Source organism: Aythya marila (assembly GCF_965140915.1).
Source record: "Aythya marila genome assembly, chromosome: 2".
Taxonomy (NCBI): Eukaryota; Metazoa; Chordata; class Aves; order Anseriformes; family Anatidae; genus Aythya; species Aythya marila.
This window is the reverse complement of record NC_139043.1, coordinates 134,646,426-134,665,347: the sequence shown is the minus strand read 5'-3', so window position 1 is coordinate 134,665,347 and position 18,922 is coordinate 134,646,426. Positions and strand designations below refer to the sequence as shown.

The following is an 18,922-nucleotide window of genomic DNA, read 5'->3' as shown; positions in this document are numbered from 1 at the left end:
GATGTTATCTTAAATATTTGGGGATGCAAACATTTGAGATGGGCATGCAGAGCACACAATGGACACCAGTATTTATGTTTTTACAAGTCTGTTGGTTTTGAACAATCCGATCAAGCTAATGCCAATATTTGAGACAATGATATATATTAACACCTTGCCAATAGATCTGTTCTAAAGATTCTCTGAATTAGTTACGCAGAAGAGATTATTTCTGACAGAGGTAAAACTAGCTAGCCAAACCCTGAAACATCCTTATTCTTATCAAAATTTCTGGATTGGGATTTCCATGATGATAATAAATTCCCTGATACTGCTCCTTCTTGTAATGCATGATAAAATAAGCCTTATCTTCTGTGTTTACATGCACATCCAGTAATGAAGAGATGAATGGTAGAGGCTTTGTCAAAAAAAGATCATGTCAATGCAATAGAAAATAATAATTATCTTTCACTTTCAGGGGACTTCTGGCATCTGTTTCAGTTTTGCTTTAAACAAGTGCAGAAAACAATTGACTTTCATTTTTTCACTTCCTTTGGGCTGTAGGAATGAAAGGGTGAAATGGAAGGATTTGGAAAGATGCGGCCTGATTCTGTACCCAGAGCATGTCAGCAACCACCCCTGGTATCAGTGAGACCTGCCTCAAAACAGCAGCTGCAGGATGGGGTCCAATGCTAAAAGCGATCTGGTGTAGATGAAGAAAGAGAGAGAAAGGAATCGGATATGCTGCTATTTTTATTTGCACACACACAAAAAAAATGTTTCTTATTAATCAAATACTACCATTCCTCTTGTAATTGATGTCTCTTCGGGAGGACTCAGAAGGCTTGTTTGGAGTCTGCCTTGTCCTTGAAAAGAAGCAGACAATACACAGTGTTTACCAAGAAAGCCCTCCCTCTCTCTAAGTATTGTTTTCAAGGAATTTAGGTAGGAGCTAAACAAAACAAAACCACTATTTCAAGCTGTCTAAATAAAGAATAAAAAAAAAAAAAAAAAAAAAAAAAAAAAAAAGGAGGGGGAATTTCTTCCAAGAATTCTCTGCCTCCTTGATGTCTGTCCTGTCATCTCAGATACCTTGTGCCTCCACCATATGAAATACCCACAGTCCCCAGGAAATGAAGAGGGGTAGTATGCACCTTCCTATGGGCAAAATGGGGAAAAACACACCAGATTTTCTTTATACATGATTCAAGAGAAATACAGTGTACTGACAAAAAGCAGCTAAGTGCTAACCCATTTAACAGAAGCCAATAGCCAATGCAGAATTATCTGCCAGGAGGACACTTCTGCGATGTGGTGGCAGCAGCAAGGGGCTGGGGCAGAGAAGGTTTTCTCCCACCCGGGGTTTCCAGCCATGTTGTGTTGAGCTGCTACATAACGCCCTTTGCTACAGCAGTACGCTTCTTAAAAGCACAATGAATAAGAGGAACAGACATTCTAATTGGAATAGCTGCTACTTCTGCTTTTCCAGAGGACTTGACAAATGCCATTGTCAATATAATGTTTCTTTCCTCTCCGTCACTTGTAGGTGGGTCGGAGTAGGAATCTGCTCTCCTGCCTACAACTTCTTAGAAAACACTTCCACTGATAGAAAGAGCATTGACACAAAAATCTTTCATGACAAGGGACCTTTTTTTTTGTGAGGAAGGTTCTGACAGCTGAGATTGTCAGGCTGGTTCCTGCGTGAGACGCTTCATGCTATAGTTTACGAAGCAGATATTCCTCCTGACGCAGTAGGTCAAAACAGCAGGTCTTCAAACGTGGTCAACCAGGCATGGTTTCTGAGGAGCTGGCTACTCACCTGGTATTAAATTTCTTCCTTCTGCTAACTGCTAAATTGTGTTAGACACAGACAAAAACCCATTAAAGATTTTCCTTATATTAATTTTCTTAATATTAATTTTCCATGTCGGCAAGGGTTCTCTTTACCGCAAATATGTTTTGCAACTGTGGGCTGCATGGCTAGATCTGCATCGCAACTGCTATCTATTAAGGTATGAGCCACATCATGAAAATATTAGAGGATGTCTGTGTTAAAAAATGACTATCTCCTGTTTAAAGCAGATTTATATTAATAGAGATCCTAAGCCTAAAGTGTTTTGGGAAAACAATCCATAAGAAGCTTGATGTGGAGCTCATGTTCACAGGGCCTGATCTTTGCAAATGTGTGCGCTCATAAATAGTTTTATTTGTGACAGAAGCTTTGCAGAGTTTAACAGCTCACCCCGTCAGATGACACGCAAACGTGTTTGCAAAATGGCCGTGCAGGCAGCCGTCTGAGCTTTAAAAACGGCACTTTGGTGCAAGACGGAGGAAGAATCTCACCAGCAAATGTTATCTGAACACTCTCACTCGTTTCTAGACTAGAGTAAAAGGTGATGCAGCTTTAGGCTTGAAAGTTTTGAAGATTATTTGCTGCTAATCTATCACTATTGCAAGCTATAACAAGAACTCTGCCCATGCTGTAAAAAAACACCACTAAGAACTGCCTTGACTCAAGGGCCTGGTAGCTGCCCACCTTGGGAATGAATGACCCGTGTCGACTTCGCCCAGCTGGATAATTAAATAACACTAAATAACAATTAGCAAATTAAAATTGTTATAGTCTTTCTTCTTGCTCGAGAGGGAAGAATCAGTTATAAATGCATTTTCCTAATATCGACCTGAATTGTATTGCCTAAAAACTTTACAGCTAGATGTGTGAATTTTTTTTCTGTAGAAAAAAAAGAAAAGTCTAATTTTATCTTCTTTGGCATTTAAAGCTGAGCCTGATATATGGATATATATTTACACACAGATGGATTTTTGCCCTTCCAGCTCCAGAGATTTCAATCTTTTCGTTTGTAATTGCCTTGACACATTCCTGCTTCCATTTATTTTAATCATCTCAGATTGCGACTAGTATTTGGAAACTGGAGCGCTTAGGCTAATTCAGAAGTAGTTTCTGAAAGAAAAAATCTTTTATACAGTATTCTGCAACACTGCTGTAGTAACATATTGCAAATTGGTGGTGTTAGACTACTGTAAGAGAATACTACCACTTAACTCAGCCCTTCTGAAATGTTTACTTTATCCTACAAAAAATATCTAATTAAGCCCTGTGATCAACTTCATTACATAAATGTTAGTTTCCCTGGGCTGGCAACATGGATACTGAGACACAGATGGGTTAAATGAGTTGTTAAAAGCCACACAGTAGCTGCATTTTTATTATAAGGGTTAGCTCGAAGGGTAGCTTCACTGATTTAAAATACGAACAAAGGAAAGAGAATCCATATGAAAAACAAATGAAAAAACTTCACCCTCTGTGGACAAATTTCTGCTGAAAAGGATATGCGTAGTGATCAAAGCAAAGTTTAAAGAATGAGCGTCTGGAAAAAAAAAAAAAAAAACTTTAAAAGATGTTTTAGTTATAATAACGCAGTTATCCAAATGTCAGTGAATTTGATCAAAGCTGATCTGCAGAGCTCAGGTTTAGCATTAGGTGAGTCATTTTCTTTTATTAGTGATGCTTTTTCATTCAAATGGGTAAAAAGGTGAGAGTTTGGATATGTTGAAGGTTTCATTGGCTTACAGTAGGGACAGACAAATGAGGCCCACCTAGTTTTACAATCTGGCCCACAGCTACTTTGTTTTTAATAAAATGCAGCATATTGAAAGGGCATGTCTCTACATGTCTTGACCCATCCAAACTGGATCAAGATGGCGAGTCCCGTATAGAAGCCAGTCCGCTCCCAGGATGGAGCCTGTTACCCCTGGGGTCAACGCCATGCCCGTGGAGAAACCAGCCGGCCCTGCTCCTCCGTCCCTCACCTAGGGGTTGTCAAACATCTTGACCAGCCTTTGTGCTGCCGCAGGCTGTCCGAATTGTGGGAAACAGAGTGCTGTCAAGTCCCCCAGAAATCACAGAGCGGTTTTGGTTAGAAGGGACATCTGGAGGACCTCTGGTCCAACACCAGGTTCAAGTCAGTGGAAAGCCCACCTGATTTAGAGGCAGGGGCCTTCTCCCCACCTGTGCTTCAACCACACACGTATGAGCACAGTCTCTGGAGCTCCCCAAGGAGAAGAAAATACCCCAGTCAAAAACTCAATTTCTCCTCCTATGGCCCCTGACCAACATCCCGCGCTGCCAGTGAGGAGCGTTCCAGAGCGCCTCAGCTGCTACCTGGCAAAAATAGCTTCTGAAAAGCAAGTTTTAAAACAAAATAGTCTTTCTCACCCTCTTTATTGTGACTAGGGCATTGCAGCATGCTCAGCGACTTCCTGGCACACTTTGGCTACAAACTATGTGAGGGTAGGACAGGGGGTTCTCAAGCAGTTCTGGTAAAGTGTCGACTTCATCGAGGCCCTGATCCTCCATCGATCTCGGTGCTGTTAGAATATTACAGCATTAATAGCAGTGTTAAGGTTGAGAGCTTGGGGAGCTGCTACTTTTCACAGCTTGCGACTGAAACCGTATAACTGCACTTTACAGTGCTTTCTCTCATCTGCAATTTCCTGTTGCTGAAACTTGAAGAATTTCAGTCAGGCCGCGTTGCTGTGCGCAAGTGGCTGCAGGGCAAAGGCCAGGGAGCTGGGAAGCGCCTGTGCTGCTCTCTCACCTGGATCAGGATGTTGCTGGGGGACTTCTGGGGAAGTTAACTGGTTGTACCCCAGAGTTTGGGGCACAAACAACTTTCTGCAAGGCAAAGTAGCGGCAGCCTGCAGCTGGGTAGCTCTTGGGTGGCAAGCGTCCACATGCACTCTTGTAGGCGGCAGGACCTGGTAGCAAAAGCCAGACATCTTATCCTTTGGGTGGGAGAGGGAAAGTTAATTCGTGTTTATGAGGGGGTTAAAGAATACACAAGAGCAGTTTCTTGGCAGTAGTTGAGATGCTGAACTTTCACACCCCCTGTTTTCCCTGCAGTAACTTGTTCATCTGCCCATATCCTCACTTCCCAGTTGGAAAACACTCTTTAAGCAAGCAAATTGAATGCTGCATCTCTAGGGCCAGTCTTCAGCGAAGGCTGCAAGGTCTCCAGCTCCAGCCCAAGCTCCTGCATCATAATCACAGCTCATTTGTCATTTATTGTGTTATTTTAGGGAAGTGAGCCAATTGTGCCCCCAGGAAAGGACAGGACCATGCGACTACAGCACTATGTAATTTTCCATTAAAAACCTTGTGTTTCTAGAGTTTGTTTGTTTGTTTTTATTTAGCTAGACAAATGAGACTCAGAAACATTTGAGTTGCCCATAGCTGAATCAGTGAAGAACTGTTCAGTTAGATAGTTGTTGTTTTGTTTTTTTTTTAAATCATGACAAAGACACAGTTGTAGCTTAGCAAGAACATGAAGTGATGGCATGAGACACCACATGCCTCTTAACGCAACATTCATTTCAAGACCTACTCTTTGGAAGAGAATTAAAGAATAATGTGCACATCATGAAAGAAGAGAAGGATCTAACTTGTCCACCCAGACTCATTTTGCCATCTCTGTAAATGAAATCTTGGAAGATTCCATGTTTTCCTAGGGTTTCTCTGTGGCAGTCCATGCCCTTGCTCTGCAGGATGGGGCCAGGCCTCTTGGCTGCCACCACTTCTGCCATGGAATGGAAGAAGGAGTCCACAGCATGGAAATAGGAGGCAGAGGCACGGGGTGCTTGCATGGTGGCATGATTCACCCCAGCAGAACCAGCTCCTGGCTTGGATCTGGGAGGTGTTTACATTATACCCCAGTCAGGCGGACTTAAATTTGAGCCGAAAACCAGGGGCAGCCTGCGGGTGAGCCGCCTCTGCATTGCCCCGTAGGCAGCCTCAGCAGGCCCTGAGGCTGGAGCCGCCTCTGAATCCCATCCGCCATCACAGTCAGGCTTTGGAGCCTTCTAGAAATACCCCTGAGAGTTTGCCTTCCCGCTGCCCTCCTTACCAGCCCCACGAAGAGACAGACAGGCCTGCACAGCCTCAGGGTTGTGCCTGCACATCACAGGTGCCTCAGGGTTTTTCTGGAAGTGCTAATTATTGCCGTCCCCGGGTCAGGCCTCAGGGGCAGGCCAGCAGGCAGCCTGTGACATTAGGTGGTGCTGAGTTTGCAGGCACCATCGCCTTTTTCCTGCTCACACACCAAGCGGTGGGCATCGCCACCCATCATAACCTAGCGGGGCCCCCAGCAGGAGGGGTGCCCACAAGCCTGGGAGCATTTTTCTGGCTGCTGAACCCCCAGCGAGTCTCAGATGAACAGAGGCCAGCTGTCTGAGTCTGTTTATCACGTCAGAGCATTTACAAGGTTTAAATAAAAAGCACCTAATGCACATAACTTGTGCTGAAAATACCGAACCTGGGGCGGCTGTGCTGGTTTCGCACAGAGATTTGAGCACGAGCTCTCCCCGTGTGCGCAGCATGGCACGTGCCTGCTTTGAACACGGGCGAACTTGCATTAACACGATGGGAAGGAGCAGCTACATTCTAGCACACCAGTGATCCATGCAAAATGGGTCACCGGGAGATTTAGAAACTGTACCTTTCAATCCCAGCCAAGGAGGTGCATCAAGGCACGCTGACGTGAAGCACAACTGACACACCTCGAGGCATCTTCAGTGCACTGAGTGGTGGTGGTGCCAAAGGATGTCAGCTGGCAGTATCGGAGACAATGCCTCGTAAATAAGCTCAGAGGAAAAAGGGGAAAGAAAAAAAAAAAATCTTGCTTCCTCTTACGCTTGAAAAAAAAAAAAAAGAAAACCAATCAATCAATCAATCAATGTCTCCTCCCCCCCCAGATGAATGAGCAGGTCTCCAAAATGCCCCGACGTGCAGAATAGCCCTCTCAAGGGAGCTGCGGTCTGACGTGCTGCCAAGGAGCGGGAGGCTCAGCAGTGCCTGCGGCAAGGCGCAGCGCCGGCAGGGTGCTCGGCGCCTGCACCAGGTGAAGTTCCTCCTCTGCAAAGCCAGAAGTCCAGGGGATTTTTTCTTGCACAGAGGGGAAGCTGCAAGGACTGGGGTTTGCAGCCTTCTCCCAGGCTCAGCCCACAGCCCTGTGAGGCGATGGAGCCACTCTCTGGATCTGAGGAGAATTTCAGGGAAGGAGAAGTCCTGCTGCTGCCCCGGTCCTGCCAGGAGCAAGGTGGTGGTGGATGGGCCACCAAGGCCTGGAGACTGACTCATTTGCTCTCATGCAGCCAGGGGACTGCCCGGCACCTTCCTCATGCTTTTAAAGTTTTAAATTGCTGTCTCAAGCCAATCTGCAATGCAAAATTTAATCCCTGTCCTGGGAAAAAGGAAAGACAGTGTCCCACTGGCAGCGCTGTGCCATGCACAGCTCCAGCTCAGCCATGTGGGGATGGAGGTGTGACATCCCAGCACTGGGGACCAAACATTTTCGGGTCTTGCTCCAATCATCAGAAATTCCTGCCTGGCTACAAGCTGTGGCTGAAAATTGCACCCTGCGAGCAGTGCTCAGCCTCCTGGGAGAGGCTTGGGGGGGGGGGGGGGGGGAAGCCTATACCTCCCATTTCCTTAATTCCGCAGATTTAGGAAAAAATTTTGCTGCCCTTGGCATAAAGATTTTTGCATTTCTCGTTTCTTCTCCTAGAAGATTTCAGTCAAAGTTTCGTAAATAAACAGCTGCATCTGGATTTTTTATTTTTAAATAGAGTTTTAAATTAATGCTTTATGCAGATGCCATGCTTTTATTTTGAAAGTAAACAAATGTTTTTTAATCTAAGCACTTAATAACTTCAACAAAAATAACTTTTTTGGCTAATAGGTACCCTGTGTTTGCCATAATTATACTTCTGTAAATAAGAAAAAGAAGATACAAGAGCTTCTGTAATCAGGGAGGAAAAGAGATGCTATGAGGAGGGAATTTTGAGCTGGAAACATATTAATATAAAAGCTACATATGCTTGTGTAACATAGTTTAGTAAAACAAAGTCACCCTTCTACACGAAGAGCCTCTATGCAGTTACAGAACGATGAGCAGAGAGCTGGTGGAGGTTGACTGACAGCTCAGCTGACTGACTCTCTCCTGGCATTTGGGGGATTTTCTTGTTCACCACAAACCTTTTGACCTCGGGGCTCCCAGGGCAACGCTGGTGGCTTTGTGCCAGACCTGGTGTCACTAAAGTGGCCTGGGTCTGCCTGTGGCACCTGCACGCACACCTGAGCAACATGGGGATGTGGCATCTGTCCTTGCTGGGGAGGGCAAGGAAGGACTGGCAGAGTGTGAGAGGTACCAGGCAGGGAAAGCGAGGTGTGGGTTAGTGAAGAGAGGGGAGCTCATGTGAGCTTGTAGCTGGAGGAGGCAACAAGTGGAAGCTGGAAAGGACAGGTTCAGAAAGGGAAGGAGTTGGGAGGGAGAAAAAGTTCAAGTAATTAAAAATCTGGATGCATTTTACTCAAATGGATTCAAATAGTGGGACCCAGAGCACCACATGTCCATGCCACGGCCCTGGGTGCTGCCTGCTCTGGGTGTCCCTGCTTGGGCACAGGTGGCACCGGCTGGCTCCAGAGGGCCCTGCCAGACTCAGCCACTCTGGCACTCTGTGATTCTGTAGTCCTGGGGTGGGACTGGCACTGAGGATGGTGTTTTCAGCAAAGCTGCTGTGGCACTGGGAGTGCCTGTGTGGAACAGCGTGGGCTCCAGGTGCTGAGCAGAAGAAGCCTTCATAGCAAAGCGTTGTGTGCACGCAGCTGAACTGAGCTGCTCCACCATCAGCCGTGACAGCACTCACTCCAGAAACTCATGTACAAAGAGCTCAGTTAGTAGATGTAACTTCAAGGACCATGATTTTTTTTTTTTTTTTTTTTTTTTTGGTCTGATTTGGCCCCCCAGAATGGAGACTGTGGCTGCAGTATCCTATTATCTGCTGCGCCTTGTCCCCAGCGCGGCCAGCCCTTCTGCCTGCTGCCCACCACAGCTGTCTGCTGTCTGTAACGCAGCCGAAGGCACTCAACGAGCAGTGCCAGCGCAGGAGCAGGAGCTGCAGTGTGGGAAATGAAGGGACAACAAGGGACAGAGGAGCAGGCAGAAGCGAGAGGCAGGTGCTTTGGGAAGCACCAGGAGCACGTAGCTGTGTGCCGTGTGCTGGAGCAGAGCTCCGGGGGGGAGAAAAGTACTTTGTACAGAAACAAATGGCAGTAACGGGGATATTACTGCGTTTAGTGTTTGCATTGGGAAATTCAGGATGGCACTTTATGGCTGTAAGAAAACGAGCCCTGCCCCACAGATAGCTTTACAGAACCTGTTTCTCTTCCAAACAGGGCTAAACACAATGAACCACATATATATTGTAACGTGTCTTTTATAGCTGCCTCCGAAGTTTCCCAACAAGAGATAATCTTTTAAAAGTGAATGGAGCATGTCAGTGCCATTGGAAAGTATATTGATGTCAAAGAGAAACACTAAATCAACCCCTGACGTTTTAAGATTATAGCTACTGGTTTAGATTTAAAGTACAGCCAAGGGACCGACTGGTGGAGATACTTGTCGCTGCCCCTATTCAGCTCTTTGGTCTTTGTTCCGTCCGCTGAACTTATGAAATCCCGAGAAGATAAATTTACAGTCTGTGTCTGCTCAGTGGGAAGACTGTTAAACAAGAAACCCCAAACAATTAAATAAAACCTTAGCTATATGCGATCGCTTTAATTTAGTCCTTTGATATGGTTCATCTGATTAAGTTCTTTCCAAACAAACTGCGCGTCGAGCCTGGCCTAGGAGCAGAATAAGCCCATATGTATCCTGACAGGGGTGTTTACTCGAGCAGAGCTATCCCAGCCTTGCTGTGCACACTCGGTTCTGAGAACAAGAAACTGGGGACACAAAAGGGCCTGGGGACAGGAACTCGGAGAACAATAAGGGTAGAGAAGCTTAGAGGAAATAACCTACTGGGAGAATGGGAATGCACTGGGAATAGAAAAATCAGTCAGACAGGAAGAAATCAGATATTGCGAAGATGCCCGCAGAGAGAGAGCAAGGGATGTCTGCAGAGAGAGGTTGGGGTAGGGGGGTGTGCTGGGAGGGAGGACAAGCTGCCAGCCCTGGGGGGACCAAGGGTGCCCCTGGGGTGCGATAGCAAGGGAAGGGGTGCCAGTCAAGGCGGGTGAACAGAGCAGATGGCCCTTAAACAAACTTAGATGAGGGAAGCTGTCCTACAGCCAGCAGAGCAGTATCTCTGACTGCAGAGGCATTTCTTTCCCTCCCCGTCTTGCTGCACAGGAGCAGGCGGGGAGATAGGCCTCGTCCACCTAAGAAATTTTGGCTGGGTTTGAGATGGCCTCGCCTGCCCCATCTGTGGAAATCCACCTGGCTGCCTCAGCCTGGGGCAGAGCGGGGCTGGCTCGGGGGTCCGCAGCCCTACGTGGGGTAGGAAGCAGCAACGCAGCCCTTTCAGCACCAACCACGGCTCAGGCACTGCTGGTTTTGGCTTGCTGCTCGTTAACAGGGTTCGGGTTCCCTGCTGCAGGACCGGTGAGGGACGGGGATGGGGACACCGCAGCCACCCCACCCCAATCAGCATCTGCTGACCTACACCTGGTGGGACATGTCCCCGAAGAAGGGCACATCCCAGAGCCTGGCACCCACCGTGATGGGGCACAGGAGTGGAGCCCCCCTTATTGAGCTGGGCCCAGGGGGGTGCCCCGCAGGGTCAGAGCTTGCTGGGGTAGGGGGGGAGATTTCTCGTCATCTGGACCAGATTTTGGGAGAGGAGGGGGGCAGGATGGGTGTCCCAGCCTAGAAAAGATGAACTTGGGGGTGCTAAATTATGGGGAGGAGTGTGCTGGGAGCAACGAGGGTTGCAGAGGAGGGGGTGCACCTCCAAATCTCCCTACGGTAATGGGAGGGAACAACACGGGGGTGGCGGGAGGCACTGGTGAGGGTGAGAAGGGGGGGGAGGCTCCGTGCCTCCACCCTGCTACCTGCGAGCAGGGTCCCCCAGGGAAGGGAAGGAGGGAATGGAGGGGATGAGGGTCTCCCGAGGGGGTGAGCAGCCAGCACGGGGGTCCCTTTCCTCCCACCCACCCCATGCTTGGCAGTGGGAATGAGGTGAAGGATATGGGGGGGGACATAAGGGGGAGCTGCCAGCGCCCCCGGCCCTGGAGGGGTCCGGGGGGTCCCGGGGTGGTGCTCGGGGCTCGCTGTTTGCTCGCCGAGCGGTGGGGAAGGAATCGTCTTCTGCGGGATAAAGTCCCTGTCTACGCGGGTGAATTGCCCGTGGCCAAAGTCTAATGGCAGGGGACTATCTCCTGCAATCTCCACGAAAGGGATGACTTTTACAATACATGGGCTGATTGCAAATAAGTTACTAATAAGCCGCTTTGGCGTAAGAAGGGCTCTATACATTATTTCCTAAGATCTTGTTTATTTGCGAGTATTTCTTTCTTTCTCTTCTTTTTAGAAAAAAAAAAAAAAAAAAAAAAAAAGTATTTCGTTCGGGAAAATAATAAAAGTACAGAAGTTAATATTTAGACATTCGTAGTATTAAGTAATAGAGCTATAAACTCTCAAATACGGCACTTTCATTTTACTTAACAATAGATAACACAAAAGCAACAGTGAAACAGGCCAAACAAAAGCGATCACCAAAATTGTTGTGACAGTACAATTACCCGACTAGGAAATTTATTCAATATGCTTTACCATTGCATCGACACAGCAGGAAAAAAAAGCCCAAACGTTCAGAGAATAATACAACCAGGCAGGAGGTATTTGGAAAAAAAAAAGGATTTATTTTGAAATACACTTTTTTTTTTTTAATTTTTTTTTTTTTAAGAGATACTTTGACTCCCGGATTTGTTATCGCCGTGCATCTGACATGACAACACGAAACGAACAAACAACGAAAACCACATTTCTGTACAGAGCTCTAAAATGAGCCGCGAGTATCTACAAGGAGTAGCTTTACGCCTCGGTGTGGCTTGGAGAGGGGCCCGATCCTGCAGTCCACGCTCTCTTAAACGAGTTTTGCAGACGCGTGCTAGGAAAGGTTGGCCCCTGAGCCTGCCCTGCGTTGTGTGTGTGTGTGTGTGTGTGTGTGTGTGAGGGTGCACGCCTGTGACTTTCTGCCATACAGTCCTTGAGTAAAATGAGCAACTCGGAGCTGCGGGCGCGGGTGCGGGGTCCCGGGCTGCTCTAGAAGTCCTGCCGGGGGGTGTGAGTTAGGCTGTGCCGCCGTAGATCACAGTTTCGCCTGAACACTTTGCCGCACTGCTCACAGTTGTAGGGCTTGATGTCTGTATGGGTAAGAAGGTGAGTTTTCAGGTTACTTCTCTGATTAAAGGTTCTTCCACATGTGGGGCATTTGTGTGGAGATTCCTGTTCAGATTTGAAGCAAGCAAAGGATTAATCCTTCACAAACTACCTGCCTTTCGCGTATCGCCTACGCTTTTCGTTAGCAAAAACGCTTGAAAAAGTCGGGAAAAGCGGCACGGCCGCCCGAGGTAGGACGGGGGGGGGGACACACGGCGACATCGGCCGCGTCCTGCCCCGCGCCTCGGGGGCTCCGGCGCCCCCCGCGCCTCCCCCAAACGCAGCCCCGGCCCCGCGCAGCCCCCGCGCAGCCCCCGCCGTCAACGAAAAAAGCCCCAAAAGGGCTGCGAGGATAAAAACAAAAGCGAAGCTCGCTCCCCACCGCCTCCAACCAGCCCGGAGCGGCCGCGGAGTTGAAGCCCCGGCTCTCGCCGCCCCGGTTGCCGCAGCCCCGTCCCCGTGGCAGCCCCGAGCCGTGCCGAGCCGTGCCGGCGGCACACGAGCGGAGGAAAAAGGGAGGGCAGCGCCGGGCTCACCTGCATGTGGAGGGTTTTGTGGACCGCCAGGGTCCTGGACTGGCAGAAGCCCTTCCCGCACTCCTGGCACTTGAAGGGTTTCTCTTTGGAATGGATGTACCTGCAAAGGGAGGCAACCGCGGGGGTGAGCGGCGCTGCCGGGACAGGCAACGCGGCTCCCTCCCCCAAACCCCTCTCCCCTATTTTTTATTTTATTTTATTTTTTTTTTGCCTTTTTTTTTTTTTACGGCGAACCCCATCGGCTCACAGCGTTGCCGGCGATCCGCAGCCGCTCCGCGGGGCACGGCCGGGGGAGCCCCGCCGGCGGCAGCGCAGCCCCAGCCCCGTCCCTCTGCCCGGCGGCAAAGCCGGGGGGTCCCCGCCTCGCCCCCCCACCCCCAGCAGGACCCCGCTTCGCAAAGGGGTCTCCGAGCAGCCCCCTCGACGCCTTCACCCCGGCCACCCCCCTCGGAGCAGAGCGCGGGACCCCGCAGGGCTCAGCTTTTGGGTGATTTGGGTTTATTTTTTTTTTTTTGTAGGGGGGGTCCCTGCTGCTTTCCCTCTCAGCTCGGCTCAGCGAAGCCCACCCTCCCCCTCTGCTCCTGCCCCTCACCGGTGGTCCCGCAGGTGGTCCTGCCTCCGGAAAGCCTTGTGGCAGATGTCGCAGGTGTAGGGCCGCTCGTCCGTGTGGGTCCGCTCGTGGATGAGGAGGTTGTAGGACTTGGTGAAGTGCCTGCCGCAGAACTTGCAGATGAATTCCTTTTTCGTCTTGGAGGGCAGGCGGCCCCGGGAAGGCTTTCTGTCCGGGGACAGCTTGCTGATCCCCGACAGGGGGGACGCCAGTCCGGGGCTCAGCTTGGCCAGCTCGCCCACTTTTGGGGGATCCTCCTGCGTGGCGGCCACGGCCAGGTTGGCAAAGTCAAAGCGGGGCCTGTCCTTGTGCAAGGCCGGGAGGACGTGGGCGATGGCCCCTTGCTTGGGGTGGAAGAGGTGCGTGGCGAAGGGGAGAGCGGGGAAAGGGAAGCGGGAGTCCACCAGGCCCTGGGCGGCCGCCATCTCCGTGATGGTGGAGCGGGTGATTTCGTGCACATTGGGGTAACCCAATGTCCAGTGGTTCATGTGCATGGTTTGCACGGCGCTGAGTCCGTACAGACCTTGCAGCTGGTCCACAGCTGCAGGGAAGGTGTTCACAGCCTGGAGGAAGGAGTAGTTGGTGAGTTGCAGGGATGGGTGCAGCGGGATGGGGGCCGGCAGCGCCTTGCTTCCCATCTTCCCGGGGCGGCGGAGCTGGTGCCTCTGCTGGCCTTTGGAGACGGGGACGAAATCCTAGGGAGAAAGCAAAGGGGAAAAGGAGGGGAGAGAGACTTTTACTGAAAGCGCCGTGGTTTTTTTTTCCCTCCCTCGGGGCCGAGGCGAGCAGCCGGGGCCGCTGCCGTGTTCCTGCCCCCGCTCCCCGTCCCGCCGGCGGCCGCCACCGGCGCGATGGCTGCGCCCGCAGAAACGAAAGCGTGAAAAAAAAAAAAAAAATAACAACATGGATCAAAATAGCCCTCCCAGAAGCACTCCTTCAACCGAAACTTAAAATATTATTTAAAAAAAAAAAATAGAAAAAAAAATAAAAATAAAAGCCTGGCTCCCATCAGACAAACCGCGGAGAAACGCGCCCGGGACGCGCAGCCGGGGCCGCTCCGCGGGGTCCCCGCGGTCCCAGCGCGGCCACCTCGGGGTCTCCCCGGGGTCTCCCCCTTCTCCCTCCCTTGCCCCGAGCCGGCCTCCGGCCTCGCTGCCAGCCTCGGCTCGGCCTCCCGCAGCCCCCGGGGCGCGGAGGCCCCGACCCCGAGCCCTCCTCGGCCGGGACCCCCCCCGGGAAGGCGCAGGGTGCGAGCGCGGAGCCCAGGCAGGGCCCGGGGTGGTGGGGGGCGGCTTTTTATTTTATTTTATTTTATTTTTTAAATCCCCGCTCGGCTGCTTATTTTTCTTCCTTCAACACCAACCCATTTATCAAGATAATCGAGGGAGAGCGGAGTGCCTCCTGCCCCCCACACGCACACCTCCTTACCCCCGCCCCCCCCCCCCCCCTACACGCACACCTCCCCCCCTCTTCCCCGAGCTGCCGGTCCTAAATAAATCCACTTTGCGCTCAGATCCCTTCCAGATGGCCCCACACAGCCCAGCCGAGCCACCCCGGCTGCGGCCGGCCCCGAGGCCTCCCCGGCCGTCGGTGGCTTTCGCTCGTCCCCTGCAGCTCGAAACCGTCGGGGAGCGGCCTGCAGCGGGACCCCCGGAGCCGCTCAGCTCCCTCCAGGCCGGGGGAAAGCTCCGGTCCCACCGCCCTGCTTCGGTACCGGGAGCCCAAGCAGGGGAAAGGGGCTCCTGGCCCGCACTGGGATTTTGGGAGGGCCGCGGTTGAGCCAGCTCCTCTTGGGGTTTATGAGCAGGGGCGGGCAAGGCGTGCTTTCCAAAAATAGAAAATATTAAAAATATATATATAAATCATAATAATAATAATAAAAAAACAGCCTTATCCTTAAAAAATAAAAAAATTATATAGGTCACCACGTTCATAAAAAAAAAAAAACAGCAATTAGAAAATAAGGAGTAAAAGGGAAGGTCGAGGCCGCCGAGCTGGCCCCGCACGGAGCCCTCCAGGCCGCCGCAGGGCTGGGGCTGCCCCGCCGGCTCCCCGCAGCCTCGGCCCCTCGGATGGGTTTCGAAACCCCTTCGCCCCCAGCCCCTGCAGCGCTCCGGGCTGGCCCCGCGGAGAAGAAACGCGGAGAAACCTCTCGGGGGGCATCCCCGAGCGCTCCCCGCTCCCATTTTCGTTTTCTTCGGGCCGCGGCTCGCCGCTGCCCGGCTCCCCCCGTTTGCTCCGCAGCGTTATGGGGGTGACCCCGCGCACACGGCGACGTTTTTATTTCTTATCTTTTTATATAAATATATATATTATTTTTTTCGGGGAGGTGGTCGCGTGGAAACCCCTTATTTTTAAAGACCTCGCAGCGGCGGCTCCTTGCTCCCACTCCGCCAGGGAACACCGCGGAGAGGGGAAAAACACTCCCGGCCTCGGCGAGCTCCGGGGCTCGTTTGGCACCGCCAAGGGACCCCGCAAATCTCGGCGAAAGGAGCGCGCCCAGCGCCGAAACCCCCCATTTTTAACCCCAATTTTTCCACGCGCCCCCCTTGCCCCAACCGCGCTACCCCTGGCGCTGCTCTTTCTCGGGGCGGGGGGGGAGGGGGGGGGGAAACCCATGAAAACTTATCGAAAAAAAAAAATCCCACCGCCGAGCGTCCCCGTGCCGGCTTGTAAGGCCACTTTCCACCAAGGTGAAGGGGGGAAAGTCAACCAAAAACGGATGTTACTTAAACCTTGGCACTTCCTTTTCCCTTCCCATCCAGGGCGCTTCGTTGAACGACGCCTGCTGTCTCCGCGGCGAGCCCCTCGCTACCTGCCTGCCCCCGACCCTACCCGAGCCGCCGTTCCCCTTCCTCCTGCTCCGATTTAGGGCCGGGGAACGGCCCCGGAGCTCCCCGGGATCACCTCCAGCCCCCCGCGGCCACCCCCGGCTATTTCCACGGGGCTTCTCCAGTGAGACCCCGGGGAAAAAAAAATATTAATAAAAAAATAAATATATAAAAATAACTCTCCCCGGTAGGATTTTGGCGTGAACACCACCACCCAGCTTAACGGGGTGGGGTGCGAGAGGGAAAAAGGGGGTGCCCAAAGGGTGGCACTCGGGGACCCCACGGCCGAGCCGCCCCCCTCCGCTCCTCTCCTCTCCCCTCCCCTCCCACCGACGGCACCGGGCAGCGCTTACCTACCGCAGCGGGCTGCTCCTGCCGGGCCTCCCGGGGCAAAAGCGAGGCGGCACCTTCACGGAGCCATTACATCCACAGCTTGGAGGGGTGGGGAGAAGCTCAGCGGGGCCGGGACCCGGCGGCGGCCGGCATGGTGGGGACCTGGGGGGCTGCAGCTGGGGGTCGCGGGGCGGCGGCGGCGGCGGTGGTGGTGGTGAGAGGGGGGGGTCCGCGCGTGTCCCGCTGTAAAGCCGCCTCCTGCCTTCGAGCCCGGCGAGGCTCGGCGCGAGTGTGAGCCGCCCCCTGCCCGGTCCATCACATTTCAGCGGTGAGTGGTGGCGAGGAGCCGCTGTCCCCGCCCGCCCGCCCAGCCGCCGGCCCACCCCGCGGCGCGCACAGCCCCGCGCTCGGGGCCGCGCACCCGCCCCGGCCCGCCCCCGGCCCGCCCCGCCGCGCCGGCCCCGCTGTTTACTCGTGTTTGGGTAGCAACTGGGCTTTAAAGGGGCAGGATCGGCCCCCCTTTTCCTTGTCCCCCCCCTCCCAGCACGGCGTTACCTAAGGTGACTCGTGCCCCCCCCCCCCTCCTTCCCCTCCTCGCAGCGCCGCAGCCGGGGGAGGTTCGGGGGCGCGCACCCCGCTGCCGGCCCCGTTGGGCTCCCCGCAACCCTGTGCCCTATTCAGCACCGGGTGTGAAATAAACCTAAAAAAAAAATAAAATCCCAAACTCCCCCAGAGCAGAGAGGGGGCCCGGCAGGACCGGGAGGCGCAGGTAGCGCTCACGTCCAAAGGGCTCCGCGGCCGCCATGGCAGGTCGCCCTCCGGGCCACCACCTCCTGGAAGCTCCTGGGCTTGCCCGCAGCAAGCCACCGGGCGAAAAGCCGCGGAAAAAAATCCCTCTGTGTGTACGGGGGGGGACGCATCGGTGTGCGGGGTGCCCCCGCGCAGCCCCGCACCTGGGGCAGGCAGGGAACTTGGGGAGCGGTTTCGGTTTTCGTGCCCGGGGAGTTGGGGCTGGATTCGGCCTCACTCCGGATTGCTCGGCTCCAAAAAGCGCTGCGCTCCTCGCTCCGCACCGCTTCGGGCCGGGGTTTTGGGGAGTTTTAATAAGAAGGTTATCTTTCTCTATACATTGCTGAAATCCCAAGCGGGGGAGGGATTTTTTGTACAACCTGGCCGGCAGATCCGAGGCTCTGAGTGTAAAAAGATTTGAGGAGAAATGGCGTGTGCGAAGAGCTCTGAAAATGGCTCAAGGTAGGCTGTGTGGCGTTCAACTCAAGCCCGCTGAAGAGAAGAGAACGCAAGCGACGTTTGCATTGGGGTTTTTTAATCTTTTTAGTATATAGGAGAAAAAATATCCCAATTTGGGGTGGGCAGGGGGCAGCTTTGGACGTGTCCCCGCGCCGGGGACAGGAGCGCAGGCTCTTGATCCTAAAGGAACGCGCGGCTGTAAACCCCGACCCCATAAACAAACGGCATTTGGGCTCCTCGACCCGAAAACGCCGGCGGGGGAGGCTCCACTTTTGGGGGGCCCGAAGCGGGGACCCCCGGAGCCCGCTGCGGGGCTGGGTGCGGGACGGGGCGCGGGGAACGGGGCCGGGCCGGGGCCAGCGGTGCGGTGCGGTGGGGGGGCCGGGTCCCCGAGGGGTCGCATCCTGCTCCGGGGCCGGCTGGTCGAGAACGAAGCGGCCACGGGAGTTTGGATTCGCCTTTCCCAACCCGCGCTGGAGCCTTTCGGGGGGCCGTGGGGACCCCTCCCCGTCGACAGAAAGGCCGGAGGGGGTTCTTTCTCCTCCACCTTCGTTTCTCGCCTTTCCAGCGAGGCAAAGAAAAGCCGCACTTGTTGGAAAAAAAAAATAAATAAAAAAAAAGACAAAAAATCAAACAAACAAAAGCCCGAGCTCGGGAAGCGCCCAGCCGGCCGGCCAAACGAAAAAAAGCCTCCGGACCCAAAAACGGGAGAGGGGAACGAAAAAATCCCCGGGCCGCTGGCTCCGCAGACGGCTGGCGGTCCGAGGCCGGTCCGGGAGAGCGGGGAACCCCGCGGGCAGCTCGGGCCGGCTGTCCCCCGCTGTCCCCAGCCAGCAGGTGCTCGGCGACAACCGCCGGGGAGCCCCTGGGGGGGGACCCGTCGGACCCCGACCCCTCCGCACCCCTCCCGACGGCGGTGCCCGGCTGGCCCCGACGGCAGCGGCCGCGGCGGCTTGTGGGGCTCGGGGCTGCTGTCCCGAGCAGGTGCCTTCCTCCTTCCACTCCTCCTCCTCCTCCTCCTCCTCCTGAGGCTGCTGCAGCTCAGCACAGCCCGCGGCCGCGCCGTGCCCGGGGCGGTGCCGGGCGGTGCGGCGGGGGCCCGGGAGCCCCGCACCCGGCCCGCGGTGCTGCAGCGCCCCCTGGGGG

The 18,922-nt window shown here is 53.4% G+C and overlaps 1 protein-coding gene across 3 annotated transcripts; it reads right to left on the bottom strand.

Moving 5' to 3' along the window:
• Positions 1-11,245: 11,245 nt before the first annotated feature.
• Positions 11,246-16,813, bottom strand: OSR2 (odd-skipped related transciption factor 2). 3 transcript variants are annotated; one of them, XM_082752347.1, is made up of 4 exons: positions 16,549-16,813; positions 13,347-14,059; positions 12,755-12,854; positions 11,246-12,284 (listed from the first exon to the last, which is right to left on the bottom strand). In XM_082752347.1, the coding sequence occupies exons 2-4, from the start codon at positions 14,000-14,002 to the stop codon at positions 12,102-12,104; spliced, it is 939 nt and encodes a 312-aa protein (XP_082608473.1). In that variant the 5' UTR covers positions 14,003-14,059; positions 16,549-16,813; the 3' UTR covers positions 11,246-12,101. The 3 variants fall into 3 exon arrangements, with proteins under 3 accessions (XP_082608473.1, XP_082608475.1, XP_082608474.1); XM_082752349.1 differs by having other exon boundaries at positions 11,246-12,202; XM_082752348.1 differs by having other exon boundaries at positions 16,553-16,813.
• Positions 16,814-18,922: the final 2,109 nt, after the last annotated feature.